At 43.8% G+C, this 22784-nt stretch overlaps 1 protein-coding gene across 10 annotated transcripts in view; it reads right to left on the bottom strand.

The window, feature by feature from the left end:
* The window catches only part of LARGE1 (LARGE xylosyl- and glucuronyltransferase 1), a 535223-nt gene that overhangs the window by 309828 nt on the left and 202611 nt on the right, over positions 1 to 22784 (bottom strand). For 5 of the 10 annotated variants that reach the window (XM_058568473.1, XM_058568475.1, XM_058568472.1 and 2 more), the window contains one exon: positions 8107 to 8196. The exons of 2 other annotated variants lie outside the window; for them this stretch is intronic. In XM_058568473.1, coding sequence (XP_058424456.1) covers positions 8107 to 8196 — 90 coding nt within the window. Of the gene's footprint in view, positions 1 to 8106; positions 8197 to 12183; positions 12245 to 22784 lie in introns of those variants that run through there. 3 more of the 10 variants (XM_058568479.1, XM_058568477.1, XM_058568478.1) reach the window with 3 other exon arrangements.

The raw sequence follows: 22784 nt of genomic DNA, 5'->3' as shown, positions 1-22784 counted from the left end.
GCAAAGTTGAGTTCTTCTCTTAGATCACCAGGTGGTTTAGAAAACAATCATTGGAGGGTAACAATACAGTGCATCCCAGAAAATGTGAGTTGATATTCAGTCCAAATCGGGAGAATCAACCAGTGTATGAGAGCATCATCAATTCACATTCCAATCATCTTTGATCACCCTCTGTCTCCATTTAGCTCATTAACTTCAATCACTTTTTGCATAGGCTCAAAGCCACCCAGCTTGACTGGTGGTCCCCAACAGTTGAGTTGAGAAAGCAGCCTTTCTCCTTCCACCATATCTTGAGCCAGATTTTATACACATGCAACAGTTGGACACCATCTCCTTCATTGGTAGAGGCATCAAATCTAAAAGCCAAACAAGCATGATGATTTTATCCTTTTGCAAAGCATGAACTCGGCATCCTCACCTGCGTCATCAACGTGGCCCCTGACTGTAGAATCAGACCCAGAAATATTCTAGAATTTCATCATAATTTTCTCTTTGGCAGCACTCAAGATGAAAGATTTCATAAGTATTTTTCCACTGATCTATCTTTTTTAACCTTAGCAATAAATGTGTTATTTTATATGAAATATTCATAGCCCTTATAAAATTCCACTAATAAGTTCCAAAAGTGGCAAATCATATGTGCTGGGGAGAATCATATTTTACAGTAAAACTTTTTAATGAGGTTTTATTTTTTTTTGGTAACTAAAATCTTGTTGACATCAAGAGAGCCACATGGGATAATCCTTTAGCAAAGTTTTTAAATTTTATTTTACATTTACCAACTAAGGACGTTGAAAACTCTCTTTTTCTAAATATGTGTATCCATGCTTGCCATAAACCTCAACTTGTCATTCTTGGTGGCCATATTTATTTACCAAAAAGGGTTTTTTTTTTTATGAGGAAGATCAGCCCTGAGCTAACATTCATGCCAATCCTCCTCCTTTTGCTGAGGAAGACTGGCCCTGGGCTAACATCCGTGCCCATCTTCCTCCACTTTATATGGGACGCCGCCACAGCCTGGCCTGACAAGCGGTGCATCTGTGCACGCCGAGGGTTCCGAACCCGGACCGCCAGCAGCAGAGCATGCGCACTTAACTGCCACGCCACGGGGCTGGCTGCAAAAAGGGGTTTTTTTTTTTTTAATGGGGAGTATTGACAACAATGTCTGGTTTGGATTACAGAGGGAGGAAAGATTTCAATAGCAGGCAGCAACGTTTCAGAACTCGAGAGAAATCCACAAGGCCCTGGCCTATCCATTCCCGCTCCTTTATCCTCCCAGTGCTTCTAGATCATCTTATTTCAGGGGTAGAGTATCAGAGTGAAATTCAGATCTATGGAAAAAAGTTACGGACTCTTAAGAAAAGGATCCAAAAAAACGACTGCCTTCCATCACGAGTGTGTCTCTAATCAGACTGCATCTAACTTGAATCGTGGTAATCTGCTCTCCTAGGGAGGGAGGGGGACTACCAAACAGCACACTCAGACTTAGCTGTTCTCCTCTGTTTGGAGGACGGTACTCTCACGAATGCCCTGGGACTGAAACAGGAAAATCGAATGCAAAACATGACTAAAAGTCTAGAGTGTTCTTTGCGCTCTATGTCAGCGATGGCGGTCAGTTTGCTTATCTGACCACTGCATCTGAAATTATGCACATGCCAAATCCGAGCAAAAGTTCTCTTCCTCTGTGCCACCTGTAAGTGAGGATTAACGCAGGGAAGATGCCTTGCTCCCATCTTCGGTGTTTCAGGATGTCTAGCATCAGTGAGGACTGGCTTGATTTCCGTCATATTTTCTGGGTGCTCTGACATACCTCATCTCCTCTACAGTCAACTGCCTTTGAGACAAAGCCACTGCCCTTCAGGCAAACCTCCCACTCCTTGCCCGACCCTGTATCGAGGTCATGTTGTACCAGCAGAACCCAGCTGTGGCCTATACAGTTAGACCTGATGGGATACTGAAAGGAAGGGATGGAAGGGAGATCAGTGGAAAGAGTCAGTTATCAAAGACAAGTAGGGCTCTTGATTTGCATCTGCTCAAGTCAGCGATGGCTATGGAGCCAACCAACAGCGTGAGTAGCTGCTACTAAGAATATTCTAACACATTTCAAAAAGAAAAGTACTTCTGTGAATGTGGTTGATTCCTTCAACAGCATCCTCTTCCTATAAACTGCCACGTCGCCTAAATCCATGTTATCATTCTCAACTCAATTGTAAATTAAAAACAAGAGAAAACAAGCAAAAGCCTGCCTGAACATCCCCTTGCCTATAAATGATTGCCCTCCTTTTCTCTCTCTTCTCTTCCCTTCTTCAGTCTCCAACCCCCGCTTATCAGTTTGACTGACTTAAGTTATTTTCCAATTCCCATGAGTATCTATATTGACACAAAGGAAAAAAAAAAAAAAAAAGAAAAATCCTTATCATTCCTTTTTTCACCCTTTCCTGACAAATACAAACCTTCCCTTAGGAGGAAATCAGAAATGAAGAGTGAGGTTTTATGGGGTAGATTGGGGGAGGGAGGAAACACAGAAGATTTTATCAGGAGCTCAGAAATAACAGGAGACAGAAATAACGCTTTATCAGGATGGGTGGGCACTTGGCAAAGATAAGACCTTACCAAGAGCAAAATACATGTTGGGGTAAAATATTGTGCTAATATCTATTAAGGGAATCCTGCCATCTCTACTTTTGATGGATTGTTATTTTCTTCCAAGTCTTACTCCTGGGATAATGGTGATTTTTTTTTTTTTATAAGGCACTACAAATTGTATCACAAAAGCAAGAAGAATAAAACTAAGCACTCTCCACTCAACTCCACTGTGAAGCCAAGCCAGGATTTTCCTCGGCAAGTTGAGATGAAGCATGAGCTTGCAGGTAGGGAGCACTGACAGACACAGAGGACCCGAGACGCCTTGATGGTGGAGCTCCAGTGCAAGATCCCAATTCCTGGCCCCAAAGAGAAGAGCCCCTTCCAGGACAGAGGCCCACCTAAGGCTTTCCTAATGGGACTGACCTCAGAGGCCATGTCAGGATGGGGATGACGGAACGGATCCGTCAAGAGGACACCCTGGGTCAAGCCTTTCTGGACTTTCTGGAATGGCTATTAAAATCTCCTGCACTTCCTGACTTCATCATCTGGCCCTGAAGAATATCTTGGAGAAATCAGTGATCTTCACCAATGAGTATTTCCAGAGCCCTTACACATGCAGGCCCTATGTCCTGGGTAGCATGACTAGCAACTGGAATAAGCATTGAGAATTTGTCCCATTTCCTTTGCAGTCTTTGTCACCTGGTGAATTACCATTGACTCTCCAATAACTGACTGAAAATCCCTTCTAGAAACCCTTCTCCAAGCTGCCCAGGGAGAGTTGGCTGCTCCATTCCTCTCACTGGATTTCCTGCAACCTCCTACAACATGGACCTAACGGAGTGGCACTTACTACATTTGTAATAGCAGCTTATGCAACCCGCTTCACACCGTGACTATCCATTCCCTCCTCAACACCTGTTCGGGGCGGGCATGGTGCCAGTGAAGGCAGGGACTGCACTGAATCACCTTTGTTCCCCAAGTACCTCGCACAATGTCTACAAGTAACGGGCAAGCTTATGGGCCCGCAACACTGTGGAGAGAGACAACGACTCAGGAGTCACTTGACGTCCCCACATCCAAGCCAGAACCCTGGATTCCCACCTCCAAAACTTTCTGCTCCCCCTTCTGGCAAACAGCATCATTATTGTTCCCAATGCACAGGCCAAAAACATAGGGCTCGTTCTTGAATTTCTTCCCTCGTGTCCCACATACACTGCATGAGCAATATATTTGAATGTTGGCTCTATCTTCAAAGTACACCCAAATACAAATGCTTTCCACCACCACTCCAGTCCCAGGTCCCACCATTTCTCACCTAGACTCACGCAACAGCCACCTGACCGGCCACCTTGCTTCACACAGTCTACTTGCCACTCAGCATCCAGATGACATTTAAAAATCGTTATCAGGGGGCCAGCACAGTGGCGCAAGCAGTTAAGTCCGCGCGCTCGGCTGCAGCGGCCCGGGGTTTGCCGGTTCAGATCCTGGGCGCGCACCGATGCACCGCTTGGCAAGCCATGCTGTGGCGGCGTCCCATATAAAGCGGAGGAAGATGGGCATGGATGTTAGCCCAGGGCCAGTCTTCCTCAGCAAAAAGAGGAGGATTGGCAGATGTTAGCTCAGGGCCAATCTTCCTCAAAAAAAAGAAAATAAAAATAAATAATAAAAAAATAAAAATCATTATCAGATCCTGTCACTCTCCTGCTAAAACCACCCCTCTTATCGCTTCACATAAAACTAAAAACAAAACCCACCGAAATACCTTAGGGTGGATTACAAGGCCCCAAAAAATCCTGACCACAGTTATCTTTCTGAACTTAACATGTTCCTCTGCTCCCTCTGTGCCCGCCATATTGGTCTCCAGATGCTTCTCAATATACCAAGTGCTCTCCCACCTTGGGGCCTCTGTACTTGCTGTTGGCTTTCATTCTCTTAATTAGGAAATCTGCTTAACCACCACTCAGAGAAGACTCTGTAAGCCAGCCTCTAAAACCCCATCCTTGCCCACCCTCTCTCTCACTCCTTCTGAGTCTGGAACCAGCCCAATGAGATAGGGTCAAGACAGGGTTCTCTGCAAGGCCCCTGGCTTAACAAGATAAGGCCCCTAACCAATCAGCAAGCTAGGAGAATCAGATAGAGACCACCAAGATCCACATTCCACAGTCTCGGGACTTTCCCTGGCTTATGCATGCACCCTAGCACCCAGGAGTTGCCTGAAGGTGACCTATGCCCCATTACCATAGTAAAAATCACACCTGCGGTGGAGAGCTAGCATGCTAGTGATACATGCAACACATGTGGTGGGATGTCGAACAACAGCGCGGGCGAAAGGAAAACCCCGCGTCTACATACCAGGACAAGGCACTCCTCCTCAGCTTTTACCTAATAAAAGCCCCACAATCCCGCTCCCTAAGGAGCCAGTCACCTGCCCCTTCCCTTTCCTCAATGGCTCTTTTGTGCCTCCCTCGTGCACAAGCGCATAAACTTTTACTTTCCTACTCCCGTTTGTTGTCTCTTGATATCTATCCTGGGGGACAAGAAGAATCCAATGCACCAGTAACATTTCCATTCTGCCTTCTACCTCTCAATAGCTCTTTCCAGGAAATAAAGGTTGCATTCCAAGGCGACAGGCAGGGGACACCCCACATTTACAAGAGAGACAAGAAGCAGGATAGTTGCAACAAGGATCAAGAAAGTAAGGAACTTTCTGCAGAAAGAAGAATCCCAAGAGAATCCAAATAAAACCATTCCTAACAGCCACAGAACACGCCCAAGTCACAGCCCGAACAAGGGGAGCTGACGAAGCAGCCAAATAGACTATCAGATGCCCCGGAGTGCAAGCGTGCACACAGAGGAAAGAAAAGGAGAAGCCGAAAGAAGAGTCCCTGCTCTCTTGATCTAGCCCTCCTGGTACCCTGCCCTGGAGTCATCCTGTGTCCTTTAAAAAAGAGGCTGGCAGTTGCCTACGAAGAAGAGCTCCTGCAGGGAGTCCATGAGGCCATTCTTCCCAGAACTGTAAGCAATCCTGCTGCTGCAAATAGAGACGGATCTAGTCTGCCTTCTGGAGCCCCTACACGAGAAAGGAGGTGGGGGCAGGGGAAAGATGCACATGATAATAAAAGGGGTCAGGAAGAGTTAGCTGCCAGACTCCGGCCAGACAGAAGGGAAGAATGGGGGGAATCAGAAACCTTTGTCTGCAATCACCAGAGTATTCAGAGGCTGGTCGGAAGCAGCAGTATCCAGAGGGGCCTAGAAATGGTTAACTCGCAGTTTCTCTCCTGATGAGTAGCTTCAGCTGCTCATCAATAGAATCTCCAGCTGATAATTATTAAGTGAAACTTGGGGCTTGCATTTGCATATGTAAAGCACACTTCCCTCCGAAGCCACAATGGGAGGGAGAATGCACTTCCTGATTGTGCAGCACGGGGGAGGTTTGGGTGGGGTGGGGCTCCAGCCCGCTTTGCATGTGCCTCTCCACACTAATCAAGCCAGATATTCAGCAGAAATAAACCCCACGTCCCAAAATACGCCATTTGTCAAAATCCAGAGCTCAAATAAGACCTCTCCAGATCTGAGAAGGATGCATGCTACCCCAATACATGTCTATAAGTAATGTGATTACCCAGTCCGGCGCATGCAAGCATGTATGCACACACCTGGGTTGTTTTACCGGATGATGGAACGGTTATTAGTTTCTCCAAAATGAAGGCTTCTATCCTCCTCACGTCTTCCTGACACTTTTCAATCTTTGCACCTGTCGATTAAGAAGCTTCAGCCCCAAAGAGGCGAGAAGGAAATGAAACAGCATCAAATCCCAAGTATCTGATGACTTATCTCTGTGATGACATTTATCTTGGCTTGTAAGAAGGAAAGAAGTTACTAAGCACATCTCTCCTCCCACAGGAAAGAAGGCCATACAGAGAAAAGCCATGACTCCCAGAAGTACAGCGAGAACACTGTCCTTAGCATGGCTTGAAAAATCAGGGACTTCAAAATACCAATGTCATTTGTAGGCTACAACGTGATTGTCATAAGGAAGCCGCCAGGGCTGTCTAAATTTACAGGGTGCCTAAAATTATACCCATGACATTCTAAAGACAGAAGCAGACAACAGGATAAAAAACAATATAAATTATTAACTCTAGGTCTCTTCATCCCTGGTTAAGTCCATGATCCTCTTGGTGCCTCAATGCCCTCATCTATAAAATGGGAGTAAAGATTCTGCATGAACCCTCTTACACAGCATCATCAGCGTATGTACGTAATATGAATATTTTATTTTAATTTGTAACCTATAAACAGGCATTAATTTGACAATCTTTTGACATGGGGCTAAAGCCTTTTCTGTAAGATCGTGTGAAAATCTACAATGCCTTTCTTGCTTACACCACAAAAAAATTGGCAGACACTTTTGGCTTGGGTATCTGTAAAGTATAGCAGAAACTTAAGAGACATTTGTGAAATAATCAGAGTACAGAATTCCTTCTATATTTTTATCTTTCCCCCTATTTCTTAGTTGCCTTGCTTACATTTAATTTTGACAGCTGTTTTTATAGTAATTTGCCTTTAGATCATTGCTCCAATACACAACTTAGTTGTTTATAGAAATGCTTCTTCCTGCACTCATATTTCAATGCTTTATGTAATAATTAAATTATATTACTTAATTATATGGTAAACATATACTACCATAGGCTTGGTAATATCTTAAAATGACTTTTGCTAAGCACACAATTCAACTAGTGGAATCAACAATGCCAAAGAGTTCTAGAAAGTAGGCCGATAGCCAGGAAATTCCCCAGGCAGTGGGCACTGAAAAGTACTTAGAGGGAATGGAGAAATGCTTGGTTATTGGATCTGTTCTTAAGTGTAGGGGAGTTAAGAATCTTCCACTGAGCACTTACCTTGTGGTATTGTTGGGAAGAATAAATGAGATAATACACAGGAGACATTTAGCTTCCCATGCTAGGTATGAGCTAAAGGTTTGGTAAAAGTTATTACTATTTATCTTATTACATCAGCCAAATCACTTTTCCCGTAAACCGTGGATGCTGGCTCTGAAATAAACTTTCATGTGCTTCTGATTAAAATAATACTCCTTTACATTGGTAGAACCATATGAGACCAATTTGGAGCATCTGTGGATGTGCTGGCCTACTGATCTTACATGTGAATTGACAGAGGTAGAGAAGGGACTGGGATGGTGCCCACTCTACAGGAGGCAAGTGAGATCTAGAGACCCACAGGCACTTGCCTGTCGTCTCCAGGAATGCTGAGAGCTGGACCAGAAAGAGAACGGAATTCCCTTGCACTATTCCACATTCCCTGAAATTGCTTCTAGTGCATATTTTGCTGCTTATCACTGTTATAACTGTGGAATATAATTATGTAATGACGTGAAATGTGTATAGAAACAGATCTTCCCTTGCAATAAAGAAAGGTCAGCAGAGAATAGATCTGAAGCATCTACACAGACCTCTCAGCAGACCTTGTCTGCCCGCATGAAACATTTCAGCAGACCTTGAGTCCTGAAGCCTCGGGCTGTGTTACTAAGGTCTTCGAGCCCCACACAGTTGCAGCAGAGGTGAGAAACGTCTTCCCTTGCAGCAACTGAGGAGAACAGAGGAGGAAACAGAAGGATTATCAGCTGTGCCCACCTTGCTCAAGTAATTTAACACCTCTGAGCCTCAATTAACTGGGAACACACTTTTCTGTCTACCTTACAGGGATATTTTGAAAATGCATTTTTAAAAAAAGCCTATGGGAATCTCAAGAAGAGAATTTTAGTAAGGCAGGGAATCTTACAGGAATGGGACATGATGTTCTTAAGTAAAGATACACAGGACTGTGTTGGAATTACTATTACTGTTATTATTAGCCAACATTCATGCCCCATGTTATTTAAATTAGCAGTAAAAAAAAGCCATCTGTGGCAGGTTATAGCATTATCATCTTCATTTTATGAGGATAAGGCAAAAGTGAAGAAAAACAATGTCTACAGAGCTCTCAGAAGCCACTTGAGTTATTTTAGCCTGGTGGAGGAAACAGTCATCCTGCTTCCTTGATATTCATCACATCAGAAGGCTCCTGGATGTTATATTAGTTACAGGAACAGACATCAGAAATATATAGGACCAGAGTACAGGCACCTGGACGACCACCGTCTGGTGGCTGAGGCCTGGAGAGACCCTTCCCACTGCTCTGGTGTAAAACTCATGTTCCGCTCCCTCTGATAGAACCTGTGCCACAGTCCCTAAGCTTCCATCACCTCTAGATTAAATGGCAGCAGCACAACTGTATTTTCTATAATGCTACAGTATGCCGGGAGTTTGAGCCATCAGGCAACTTAATATATTTCCCTCTAAAGGAAAAAACAAACACATCTGAAGCAAGTTATACTCACAATTTCTGAGCCAGAGAGATGTGTATATGGGTCAATGACTCGCAACATGAATAAATGCAAAAGGATCAAAATGACCTCCACTGTGATGTATGTTATAATTCATGAGGCCGTGGGCTTGTAACCCACAAGGGAGGTCTGCGGTACGCAGCCAAGGAGCATAGGAGGTCGTGGGGGGCCAGACACACTGCATGTCCCTAAGGTCAGGCTTTTACAAAAGGCATCCTCATACAAACGAAAAGAGCCCTGTACTTGTCAACCTGCCTGTTTGGAACTGTTATTTTTATTTCCTCCAGCCTACAAGCTCATTCTGAACAAGATCCAATAGGTTATTCACTTATTCATTCAATTCGCACATTTATGAAACCTCTGCAGTATGACAGTCACTATACAGTCCCTTTCCCTCTAATAACTTGAAGCCCAGTGGGGAGGAAAGATAAGTAAAGATAAAATTACAGTGCAAAGAGATAGAGTATTTGCACTAAGTACAGTGTGCTAAGAAAGCACGCAGAAGCACCTCCTAGCTCAGTCTTAAAGGTTCAGGGAAAACTACTAGGAGACATCATACCCATGCTGAGAGATGAAGGATGAGCACAAGGAAGCTGGACTGCGAGAAGTATTCAAACAGAAGAAACAGAATATGCAAAGGCTTAGAACCACGGTTCCCAAACTGTGTGCCAAGGTGCCCCGGGGTGCCACAGTAAACCCACAGGGTTTATAGTTTATTGTGTCACATTCCATCTTTTTGCAAAGCTGGGTTTTCAGAATTTGCTATGATAAAAAGCAATAAGTGCATGAAAATCAATGTGTAATGGCTGTCCAGTCTGATTCCAAGGTTTGAGAAGTTGTACAGTGCCCAACAGGTAAACCCATCCCATATGTAAATAACTGTGGTTATTTAAGAGTGAAATAAAATATTTCTTCCTTCACTTTGGGTGCGTGTGTTTCTCAAGTGGCTACTAAATTTTTAGAACATAAACATTTAATAGTTAGGTATTTCATCTGGCCTATGGGCAGAGTGAAAAAATTACTATGACACCTAAGAAATGAGAAAATGTGGGAAGCTGTGGTTTAGAGACCAGAGGGACCAGTGCTTACAGTGACATAAAATACTTTCATATGACAAAGGCACTGAGGGCAAAGTGGGACTGGTGAAAGAAGATGCTGTAAAGACAGATGGGGCAGATCCCAGAGGGCCTTATAAGCACATTAAAGAACTTGGCCTTTACTTGAGGCCAGTAGGAGCCAATGAAGAGTTTTAAACTTCCCTGTTGCACAAAATGTAGTACCACTTGAGTTTTACTGGACTTCTCCAGTTCTCGGAATGTTGCATTTCACAACTCATTATGTGGACACCACACAGTTGACTCTACAATGAAGAGTGACGACCAGAGCCAGACCAGTCCTGATGAAAGCCATGATGAGGTCTCTGTAGAATGGTGTGCAATTTCACCTAATCCACTGAACCTAAGTCAAAGCTTGGTGTAAAGTATAAGATGCTTTACCAACAAAAGTTATCATTATCTAGCCTTTATATATATATATATATATATACACACACACACACACACACACACACACACATACACATATGTATGTGTTTCATATTCTAACCTTAGTCAACGTACAGTGAATGTAAGTCCTACCTCAACCCTTTGCATGGTAGGCTGTTAATGTCCCCTTTTCTTATTTTATATTAGTGCCAACATTTATGCTCGGTTATTTCTCTGATCCCTAAAACAACTTTTGGGTACAAAGAAAAAGAGCCATACAGTGAAATCTGAACCGCTTAACTTCAAGAAGTGTTTCATCTGTCCAGCGTGCTGAAACAATGTACGTCGCCATTTCTCTGAAGTATCATCTGGGATTTTAAGAATGCTGACTATTATTCTTGTCTGCATGTGTGATCTATTTTATGATAGAGTATTGAAAACATATATCCTAAAACATTTTATATGATGGTGTTTTCCCTTTAAAATGTTATGTTTCAGAAAATTTTCTCACCAGGCATGGAAAAGCTTTTGTCAATCTAAAGCTAAATGGGCTATTGCTATCCAACTTCTCCGGCAGTTCCAAAAGTTAGAAAACAGCAGGGTATTAGGTAATCAAAAATCATCATGTCCACCCTGGGTCTTAGAAGAAGAATGAAGAAGGGAGATGTTGTGAAGGGTGTCTTGGCATCAGCACACAACAGAGGAGCCAGGAGCCCGCTTCCATCCCATGTCTGCTCTCTCATACAGATAAGATAGAAAATCGTCAGGGGACCAGGGACTTTGGACCGTCCCAAGATCTCCCCCAGAAAAACCTACTAGTTCCGAAAATTGCAGCAAGACAAGCTATCTTATATTTACTAACCCTTCCACCTCACTCCTCAGGGTTCCACAAGGAGCGACCTCGTCCAGAGCAACAAGCCTAGCTCTCATCTCACCTGTCACTCACTTCTTCCTAGGGAAGAGGAGTCTGTGTGAAGGACCTGCACATGCTCAGCCTGGCCGCACTTCCCGGTCCTTTCAGGGTCTGTGTGGCTCTGGAGAGCATGTGCCACGCGTCCCTAGGGACCGGACCTGACATTGTTTGCTGTGCTGCTAAAATCGTCTAGTTTGGATGAGGAAATAAGTCTACCTGGTTGAGACACATTCATTCTCCAAATGGTTTTAACAAAAAGTGATAGGTTGCTCTCTTTCTGCCTGGTCCTGTGTCTCTCTCAATCTGTTCTCATCTCAGACAGTGAACAGAGGAGAATTATTTATTGATCCCTAAAACCTTAACACTAGAAACAAGCCTAAGAACCAAATCAGCTAGTGAAAAGGTAGATTTGATAAACCACAAATCATTTGCATTTCGCAAATATAATATGGAGCACCTATTATGTGCAAAACACTATGCTAGGTGCTGGGGACACTTGGTGAAGAAGGCAGATATGGTCTCTACTTGAGTGCTATTTATACTTCATCAAGAGGTCAACTGACCTCCCAATTAATTATTTAGTTATAAGTGTGATAAGTACGAAGTGCTGTGAGAGATTATATCAAGATTCTCTATCTTAGTAAATGCCCCCACCGCATGGGCAAGCCTGAGATGCAGGAACCACTCTTAACATCACTCCCAAACCACGCCATAGCTAACCCATCAACAAGACCTAGCTGTTTTGCCGCCCCAATCACCTCTCAGGTGACTCAGATTCTCTCCATCCCTACCAGCAACTCCACATGCCAGATTCTCAGTTGGTCTCTTCCCGTCTTCGGCAATAGCTTCCAACTGATAAAATAAACATAACATAAAATTTACCATTAAGTGTTCAATTCAGTGGCATTAAGTACATTTGAATTGTTGTGTAACCATCACCACCGTCCATCTCCAGTACTCTTTTCATCTTGCAAAACTGACACTCTATACACAATAAACAATAAATCCCCATTCCCCCTCCACCCAGCCCCTGGGAGCCACTATTCTACTTTCTGTCTCAATGAATTTGACTACCCTAGGTACCTCATATAAATGGAATCATACAAAATTTGTCCTTTTATGACTGGCTTATTTCATTTAGCAGAATGTCCTCGACTCACATGTTTTTGATTTTCATTCTATCTGCAGCACCCAGCATCCTTGCTGGCACCTGGTAGAGTCTCAGAAAGAATTTTGTTTCCTTGATTGTTTAACAAATTAACACAAGAGTAGAACCTGACTTGGCCTGGTTCAGGAAAGGCATGCCTGAAAAAGTGAGATTTGATCCAAGAACTAAAACATGAGGAAGAATTAACTAGGAAAAATCAGAGAGGTAGAATATCCAAAACAGAAGGACAGGAAGTAAAAGCCCTCAGGAGAGAAAGAGGTGGGTACTCTTGAGAAACTGAAAAACAAACAACAAACAACAAAACAAAGCCCAGTGTGGGTGGGGCAGCATGAGCGAGGCGGGGGTCCAGGGGATGGGCAGCCTGATGCAGCAGGACCTGAAGGCCTTGGCAAACTGATGCACTGATGCAGTCTGAGGCGCTCTGAAGACTTCTGACCCCAGGAAGTTCTAGTGTAAATGGTACCATACTTTCGGGGGACTTGCCAGAAGAACTGTCTCAAAATAACTCTCTAAGACCACTCACCCCACAGAAGGATTATATGCAGGGCAATGACCCTAATTTCTTTATATGCATTATCTCAACCCCCAACAGCTCTCTAAGTAGGTATTCTCTCCAATTTAGAGGACAGTAAGTTGAAGCTAAGACAAGTTAAGCAATTTAGCTGGTAAGTCAAAGGTCCTGAGGTTTGGACAAAGATCTGTCCCCAACATCCATGATATTTTCACCAAAACCTGGCTCTTGTAAAGCCTGGAGGTTTTTTTTCTAATACGTATTTAAATTCTTGTCCCAAAAGACACTTCTATGTTTTTATGCATTACAGACACCAGCAGTATAAGTTGTAGGGTGATATTTTGGTAACAAAAGATATTTTTGCACAAAACATCAAAAAGTGGCTCATGCAGATTCACTGCTCACTATACTTGCTGAGAGACTCGGGTCATAGCTCTGAGCTTCCCCAGAAGAGGCCAGATTCGGGAGATGAAACCAGAGGAGCAGGAGCTAGTCAGTTAGAGGTGGGAGAATCCTCTGAGAGATGTCACTGCCCACATCAAGTTCTCTGCATGAGCGAGTATGTCCGGCAGGTTAAATCTACACGTCATACAGTTACAAATACAATGGCAAGAAAAAAAAGCTAGCTAACTAAAAATGGTTAATAAAGACAGTGAAAGAGAACCAAGAAAGGCATAAAATGTACTAGACAAGTAAAAGCCAAAACACATATCAAAGACCAATAAAGCTATACAATAAAATAAAAAAGCTAAAGTCTATAAGAATACCCAACATGTATATTAGGATATCTTATTAATTCCCATTGAGACTATAAGATTCTTGAACAGAGATTGGGAAACTTTTTCTATAAAGGTCCAGATACTAAATATTTTAGGTTTTCTGGGCTGTATGGCCTCTGTTGGAAGCAGTCAACTGTGCCACTGTAGCTCAAAAGTAGCCACAGACACCACATCAATAAAGCTGTGTTCCAATAAAACTTTATTTACAAAAACATACAGTAAGCCAGATTTGACCTGTAGGCCATAATTTGCCAGCCCCTGTCCCTGAAGGTCAAGAACAAGTCTTCTCACGTCCTTCAAAGTTTTGACAGCACACAGGAAGGAAAATTTAAATGCTTCCTCGAGTTTTATTGAATGTTCATAAAACCCCACTCTGTGAAGCAAATACCAGTTATCCTCATTTTACAAAAGAAGGAACTGAGGTGCAGAGACCTTAAATAATTTGCACAGGGCCACCCAGAGTCAGGAACAGAATCCAGGTGTGCTGGGCTTTTAGTATTCAGGTGCTTTTCGCCCCGACATGTGGCTAACTGCTTAAGGATGGAGAAACCATCCCTTTGGGAAGACGACAGGGGAAGATAAGAAAATGGTCCTCAAGATGCAACAGTTCTGGATGGGATTCGGTCTGCCACCTTTCAAGGGCAAGGAACAGAAACTCACTCAAACTGGCCCACCTGGAAAAAGGACAGTTTACCATAAACACGTGGAAATTGTATAGGAACAAAGTACTCGGATTCTTGTAGGAACTGGAAACTCATGGAAAACCAAGCAGCTCTCTCTCCATATCTATCTCTATCCCATCTCCCTCCATCCCTTCCTCCCACGCTCCCTCCCTATTCCTCTCCATCTCTCTCTCTCTGTCAGAGGCCTGAGAGTCTCTCATTTGTGCTTCTCCGTGCTCTACCAGCTGATGTCCTCTGCTGCCTCACAGGTGCCTGCATTCACATTTCCTGCTGGCTCACAGGGACAAGTACGCCTTTCAGAGTGGTACCATTGCCCCACACCATCCTCTCCTTCTGCTCTAGAGGCACAGCTTATGCTCAGTGTCTCTTTGCCCAAATTCCTGGGATGCAGCATCCAGTCGGTCACAAGCAAGCACAGGGATCAACTTAGGTGTGGGTCACAGATATGTTCTTAATCCCATCAGTCGTGGCCAAGGATGGAGCAGGCCTGTGGTGCTAAACACATTTAGGAACGCAGAACCACAGGTGAAATCCCGTTCTTTGAGAAGGGGAGTGTACACCTCAACGTGTCTAATATCAGAAAAAGAGAAAGGATGATTGGGATCTACAACCTGAGAGAAACAGCAGACAGATTGCAAGAGCCCATAAGCCAAGCTGGAATCAAAAAATTACTTAAAGGAAGTGGGACGTGTTTACTCAACTCAGGAAGAATCTGGATGACTTGGAGAGAAACCAAATGAAAGTGATAAAAATAATCATATAGACGAAATATCCAATATGCAAAACTATAAAAATACAATTGTGGGGAAGGCTGTTCTTATTCTGTGTAAAGGGGCACTAATTCAACAGTTGGGGAAAGCTGCTTTTCACCCTCATAAAGGGCAGAGTGAGAGGGAACAAGAACTGAAGCAGGGGCTTCTGTTTGACTTAAACAAATTGACGGTAAATTCTAATAGGGGTAGCTAATGGGTACAAAGTCTCTGAATCAACGTAAATAACTCGTATAAATAATCACTGAGGGCCGGCCCCGTGGCTTAGCGGTTAAGTGCGCGCACTCCGCTACTGGCGGCCCGGGTTTGGATCCCGGGCGCACACCAATGCACCGCTTCTCAGGCCATGCTGAGGCCACGTCCCACATGCAGCAACTGGAGGGAGGTGCAACTATGACATACAACTATCTACGGGGGCTTTGGGGGAAGAAGAGGAGGAGGATTGGCAATAGATGTTACCTCAGAGCCGGTCTTCCTCAGCAAAAAGTGGGGCATTAGCACGGATGTTAGCTCAGGGCTGATCTTCCTCACAAAAAAAAAATAAATAATCACTGAATGTCCACACAGGACACCTGGGGGAGGAGGGATAATTGACATTTTTCACTCTATATAAGCTTTCACTAAGGGGATGCTAGACTGGGAAATCTCATTATTTTCTTTGATTTCTCTGTCTGAATGGCCTTTAAGAGACGAGAAGATAAATCTCTGCTCAAGTCCTGTTTTTAGCATAGCACCAGAACCAGCTCATTCTATCTTTTCTGCTTCTCCAGGCTGACTGAGATCTCTCGGCGTTTCTTAATGATGTGCCGAGATCTGAGGAGAGCATGGTTATTAAGTGTTGTATCCTCCACAAGTCCATGGAACAGACCCCTTCATAATGACCACGAGGGAGAGGCACATCTGAAAGAGTTTTGCCTCCTGATGGCCAAGACAGTATGGTGGGAAGAGAGAGGACAGCCTCATTTAATCCCTTCTCTTGATGTTCTACTAATAAAAGAGTAGATCACTGGGGAAACAGTATCAATGTTTTAGGGCAGAATTATCCTTAGAGCTTTGTAAAAAAATATTTGCCAGGGCCCTACCCAAAAAACTCCAATTCAGCAGGTATGGGTTGGGATCCAAGAATCAGCCATCTGCAGAACCCTCCAGATGGTTCTGTCATGTAGTCAGCCTTGAGAACCACTGGATTAGCGCATGAAACACTTAAACAAAGGGGCTGACTTGGTGGCATAGCGGTTAAGTTCGTGTGCTCTGCTTCGGTGGCCTGGGGTTTGCTGGTTTGGATCCTGGGCCCAGACCTACACACCACTCACCACCATGCTGAGGCAGTGTCCCACACAGAACAATAAGAAGCATGCACAACCACGACATACAACTATCTACTGGAGCTTAGGGGAGAAAAAAGGAAAAAAGCAGGAATATTGGAAACAGATGTTAGCTCAGGGCCAATCTTCCTCAAAAAAAGAAAGAAAGAAAACTTACTGTAAAACACTTAAACAAGGACACTTGGGCAAGAAGAAAAAGCAGAGGAGTAAAGGATCTCCATGGGCCAGTGAGCTAGGTTTAGAGCTGCTTGTCCAGCAATGGAGTAGGAGATCTCAAATAGAGCAACTGAGTTACACATCCAAGGAGCGGCTCAAGGCAGGCGTGAAAGCAGAGCCCCAGTGGAGATGTCGGAAAAGGAGGTTCATTTCTGCATTAGGTGGGAGGAAGGTCTGAATGGACTTGGAGTTTCTCTGAAACCCCATGAATTTAAGAATCAAACAGGGATAGAATACCCTGAGGCCTGTGAAATGGTTCTCAAGGCCAATGTTCAGATCAAATGTGATAGAAGATTCTGCGAGTTCTACTATGCATTTAACTTAACTGCTTTTCCCTAATGTGCTTTCCTATGTCTTACTTTACTCCTAAAATACTCCCCAGGGTATTTTAAAAATAAACCCCCTCCCCAAATATACCTTCTTGAACTGACTCTACAAACAGGTACTATTTAACGTACAACTGAGCATTCAGCTCTGTCTAGAACACTCTTTCTCCAGCTCTCTCCATGGCTTACTCCTCACTTCAATCAAGTTTGGGCCCAAATGCCACCAGCTTTGAGACACCTGCCTTGACTGCTCAAGGCAAACAGCCTCCCACATCATGTACCACTGGTTATCTCCCTTCCCATTTTTCTTCATAGTACATACCACTACTTGACATTACATTTTATTGAATATCTATCTCCTCCATTAAGATATAAGCTTCCTGAGATCGAGGAGTCTGTTTTGCTCACTGTTTTACCTCCAGTGTCTAGAACAGTGCCTGACACCAGGTAAGTACTCAAATATTCACTGAATGAACAAGGAAGGTATGACTCATTCTTCTGTGTTCCAGCCACTTTACTGCTATGGGCTGTTATGAGTTGAACTGTGTCCCTCCCATACATGAGTTTATGTGTTGAAGTACTAACCCCAGTACCTCAGAATGTGACCTTATTTGGAAATAGGGTAGTTGCAGATGTAATTAGTTAAGATGAGGTAACACTGGAGTAGAGTGGGCCTCTAATCCAATGTGACTGGTGTCCTTGTAACATGTGAAATCACGAAAGAGACACACACATGAGAGAATGCCATGTGAAGACTGGAGTTCGGCTGCCACAAGCCAAGGAACTACCAGAAGCTAGGAGAGGGTTCCAGAACAGATCTTAGCACCTTCAGAGAGATCATGGCCCTACTAACATCTTGATTTTGGACTTCTGGCCTCCAGAAACATTAAGACAACAAATTTCTGTTGTTGAAGCCACTCGGTTTGTGGTACTTTATTATGGAAGCCCTAGCAAGCCAATACACAGGGACTCCAAATTGAGGAAGTTCCATTCCAGTCGAAAGCTGTTCACGTCCCCATTTGAAGCACCCCAAACAATATGTTGCAGGTCATGCGATCAGTTTCAAAAAAATGGGATTTCCATGGAGTCTCTGAACTGATACAGGGTAGTGAGTACTGGAAGTAAGTGAACAGGTAAATAACATGACTATTTCCAGCGGAAACAAACTCAGGTGAATTCAGAGGTACAGGTGTGTTTACAACAGTCAGTGGTCTCTTGCCTGGACCTTTCTAACTCCAGAATTAAGGAGGAGGTCAAAGGAGATCTTTGATAAACAAATCTGTATTGATCGGGCTTTAGAGTATTGCTCAGCTGAAAGGAGCTCTCACCCCGTCCACGTCAAGCCTTTGGGAGGGACGTGGAAAACCATCTGAACAGCTGTGCCATCCTCCTGGTTCCCAATGAACAGACTCTTGGCTTTTGGAAAGGGCAAAGCCCGCCCATGAGTGTGAAAGATGCAGATTCTTCTTGTTTCTAGCAAAGAGAATCCTGACTTTCAGATGTCTCATTGAGACACCACCCAGAAGGCAAGTCATTATTTCAACTCAGATGTCTTCTCAGAATACCCCCTTGTCATCTGTTTCAAAAAAAAAAAAAAAAAAAATGAAAAGATGACGTTGTTGGAAATGTCATCTGCCTGTTAACGCAGAAGTGAAATCAAAGTGCTCTTTGTGTTAAATGTGACGATCATAGCACGTGAAATCCAGAGCATAAATGTTCCTCATACCCTCGGCAATCACCCACCCAGTTATCAGCTGGAGGAGGCTGCAAAGACAGATTCAGACTTCTTAACTTTGCCACTTATTTTTTCTTGTTAATTTAAAAATATCACAGTGTTTTAATTGCACTCAATTTAATGTACTATACCTGCCAGTTCCAACACACTTCATTATTTATATTGCTGGAAAAGCACTTAAAAATCAAATTGCATAATTTGTACTTGTACATCTTTAAGGTAGATTTATATCTGAAGTTGCCAAATAGCTGTGGCAGCATTGCTCTGAATATTAAACTTGAACAAGTTGTCAACTCCTAAACACATGCAGAGAACAACGGGAATGGGTCATTAGTTATTTGAGTAGGTAGCTATTAAAAGAAGAGTTGAAAAGTCAATTCATATCTGTAGTTGTTAGAAGCAAGGGGTCCAGGGCCAGACTGCCTGGGTTCAAATCCCAGGTCTGCTGTTTATTAGCCTGCGTCCTTAGGTCCACGACTTACACGTTCCGTGCTTCCTCTTCCTCTTCTGTTAAATAGAAATACTAATAATACCCCAAAGGAGTGTGGTGAAGATTAAACCAGATAACATACAAAGCTCTCAGAATGATGCCTGGTATACAGTAAGCACAATTTAAGCATTTGCTATAATATGTATTTTCTTTAATATTAATAACTACCACTATCTGTACAATACTAGCAATAATAATAATTACTCCTTCTCTCTGTATTAGAGTGATTCTGTCAACTAGATATCCACCAAATACTCCCTTTGGCATTTCTATTTCTGAAATGTAATGGCAGGCAGGGTTCCATGTGTTCTCTAAGTGTTGGCTAATTTGGAATTTTCACTTTGATAATAATCTTTTAAACATTTATAGAAGCACATTTGGGATCATTCAGACAGCCATCTTATAGGGGAGCCCAATGTCACTGCCCGCTTTTGTACCTGTGTTTAGGGTCATGCTAGTCCCAGGCTGTACCTACTCCCTGAAGTGTCCCAGCTTAAATGATGCAGTTACACCTTACAGAGGCCAAGAATCTGGTGCAAAGTAGTTTGGAGCTTTCTAGTGGGAACAGAGGAAAGGAATAAGGAACAACAACCCATCACATGGCACACAGACATTCCAAATTCTGCGCCACAATGATCCACCCATATTCACTGTGGAGAGTAACACAGCATCACCCTACACATTAAAATCATGTTATTAATTTGAACTTTTTTTTTAATTTTGCAGTTTTGTTATTAGTGTTATATAAATCTGTGGTACTCTTATTATAGTTTATTGAAGATATGTCTATTCGGAGGTTGCACTAAGTTGCTCATGTAAGTAATAATATAATGAAAATTACTTATGTCAACACAATGAAAATTGTGTTCCTTGGGAAGAGAATCACAAGATACTGTAGTTGAAGAAACTTAGCCCCAAGAGATATACACAGAACAAATAGCCTGCGATCTGGCCCTGGCCTCCCTCTTTCTCCCACCCTTCCACCTCATCCTTCACCAGAGCACCCCATGATACTCCCTGCCACTCAGACCTCTACTATTTCCCCCAGATGGGAAATCCTTACTCAACTCTCAAGTTCCCCTCAACACCCATCCATGGAAAGTCTTCCTGACTCCCCCAGGCAGAAGCTAGCTCTTCCTGATGGTTCTGCCGGCCTTCATGCAGTCTTCCATCTCAGCACCTAACTTTATATGAAATCCTCTTTGGTCGCATCTGTGTTCTCAGGAAACAGTAAGCTGCTTGAAACCAGAGACCATGCATCTTTGAATCACTGCCTCTCCAGCAACTAAGGCCCAGTCTGGCATACAGCAGAAGCTCGGAGAAAATACAAGGATGAGTGTGTCACCTACTTGAGCCAGGCACTCCGCTGCATGCCTGCCACTATGTTGTCTGAAGCCAAGGGAACACCAGAGACGTGTGGTTTGATTTCACTGAGACTCAGGAGGCCAATCCTTAGCTCAAAGTAACACCAACAGCAGGAAGCAGAGCCAGAAGTTCAATCCCAGCTTTCCTGGCTCCAACCTACTATGTACGAGTAACAATGACAATGATGACAAAGATAGAAATAATAATAGTTAACATCCTATAACCTTCTCTATAACAAGTACTGTGCTAGGCACTTTGCATTTTTTATTTATTTTATCCTTTTGACACCAAAAGATGTATGCTGTTATCATCTTCACTTTTAGAGGAGAAGAAACTGAAGAGCAGAATGATTACGCAAGGTGCCCAAGTCACACAGCTCCTAAATGGTGGAGACAGCATTTGAACCATCTACCATGCCCACCTCTCTTCCCCCAGGTTGACTGTACACCACCAGGAGAGTGGGGGACCCTCTCTGCAACCCTTGATGAAAAGCCCAAGCATGGGTCCAGAAGTTCTAGAAGAGAACTGAAGGCTTACTGTAGTGAAAGCCCCAGCAGGGTCTGGCACATGGCAGCCATCTTTGCATTATCAGTGGTGGTCGCTATAGTTGTAACAGCAGCAAGATGGCTCTCGCAGGAAGGCTATCCTTCCGCATGGAAGCCAGTGGGGCGGGGAGGTGCTGGGAGTAAACCGTTCTGAGATACTAACATAACAGTTTTATAGTGAGAAGCTCTTTAATAAGATGTGAAGCAAGATTTAGTACCAAATGTGCTCGCCCCTAAGTCGGCAGCATCAGAAATCATCACGGGTGGTACACGTGGTGAATGCAGAATGTGCTGGGGAAGGAGTTTTGTATGACACCTCTCTCTGGAATTCCTTCTCTCTGGCACCTGTTCCCTTCTCTGCCCAAAGCCCCCACCCGCCACCGACACCTTGAAAACAAACATACAGGGAACGTAAGAGAACCATGATATAATTATCGAGGCCATAACAACGCAAAGACCTAGAGACTAGTCCTGGGCTATCCATATATTTTACCTCCTTCTTGTCCCTGGCACCCATAGGCACAACCTACCCTCAAGAAACAAGACGGATACAGGAGAAAAACCCATAGAGGACCTCTCAAGAACCTTCTCTTTGAGGACTAGTCTGGTGAGTCACTGGCTTCCTGAGTAGCAGTGTCTATTAGCAAGGGGGTGGCCCATTGAGGGACAGTTAATGGCTGCAGAGAACCCCATGAGGAACTGTGGAATTTCAAGACCTCGCTCACTGGGGGTCACTGGGTGTATAATGATGAGTTCCTCATTGGTATACCCAAGGATGAAGAGAAATGCTGCCAAGCCAGCTAAAGCGTAGCTAAGAAGCAGAGCACTCTTTATACAACGCTGCCCTCTTCCCTGCAACCCCACACACTCCCCCGGGATGCCAATCCCATGTGCCCCCCCCAGCTATATTCTTCCCTTTCTTCCCACGCTTTTTCAGCCGAGGCTCTGAACTCCTTACTTCACTTCTTCAAGGTGCCAGATGATGTCTGCTGAGGCTCCATGTCACCTTCATTTCCAGGTGCCAGGGGTGGAACCACCAGGCACGGACCAAGCATACTTCTCCGAGCTCCTAATAGCAGAGACTTCCCTTGGGATGAGCATGTAACCAAAACACAGCCAATCTGAATCCTTCCTTATAATGTGCACACAGGGAGAGGGGTGGGAGAGCACTCGGCTCAGGAAAGCATCTGGGGGCAGCTGGCATAGATCCCAGAGATGAGAAGAAGGGTGAAGACAGCATGATGGGGACCTGAAACCCCTTGGTGCTACAGGAGGTGCTGAGCAAATGTGAGGGGGCATGAATATGCAAAAGAAACCCAAAGCGATTCTGCCTGAAATGCTGAAAGCAGATCCTCCTGGAGGCATCTACTAAAGGAGGAGGAAATGCCTAAAAACATGAAACAAGGAGCACATGCTATCAAACCGCACTCAAAATTGCATCCTTAATACCCAAATTATGGGATCCAGGAAAACCCCACT

This window comes from Diceros bicornis, chromosome 25 (assembly GCF_020826845.1).
Source record: "Diceros bicornis minor isolate mBicDic1 chromosome 25, mDicBic1.mat.cur, whole genome shotgun sequence".
Classification (NCBI taxonomy): domain Eukaryota; kingdom Metazoa; phylum Chordata; class Mammalia; order Perissodactyla; family Rhinocerotidae; genus Diceros; species Diceros bicornis.
The sequence above is the reverse complement of the archived record's forward strand: the minus strand, read 5'-3'. Positions and strand labels throughout refer to the sequence as shown.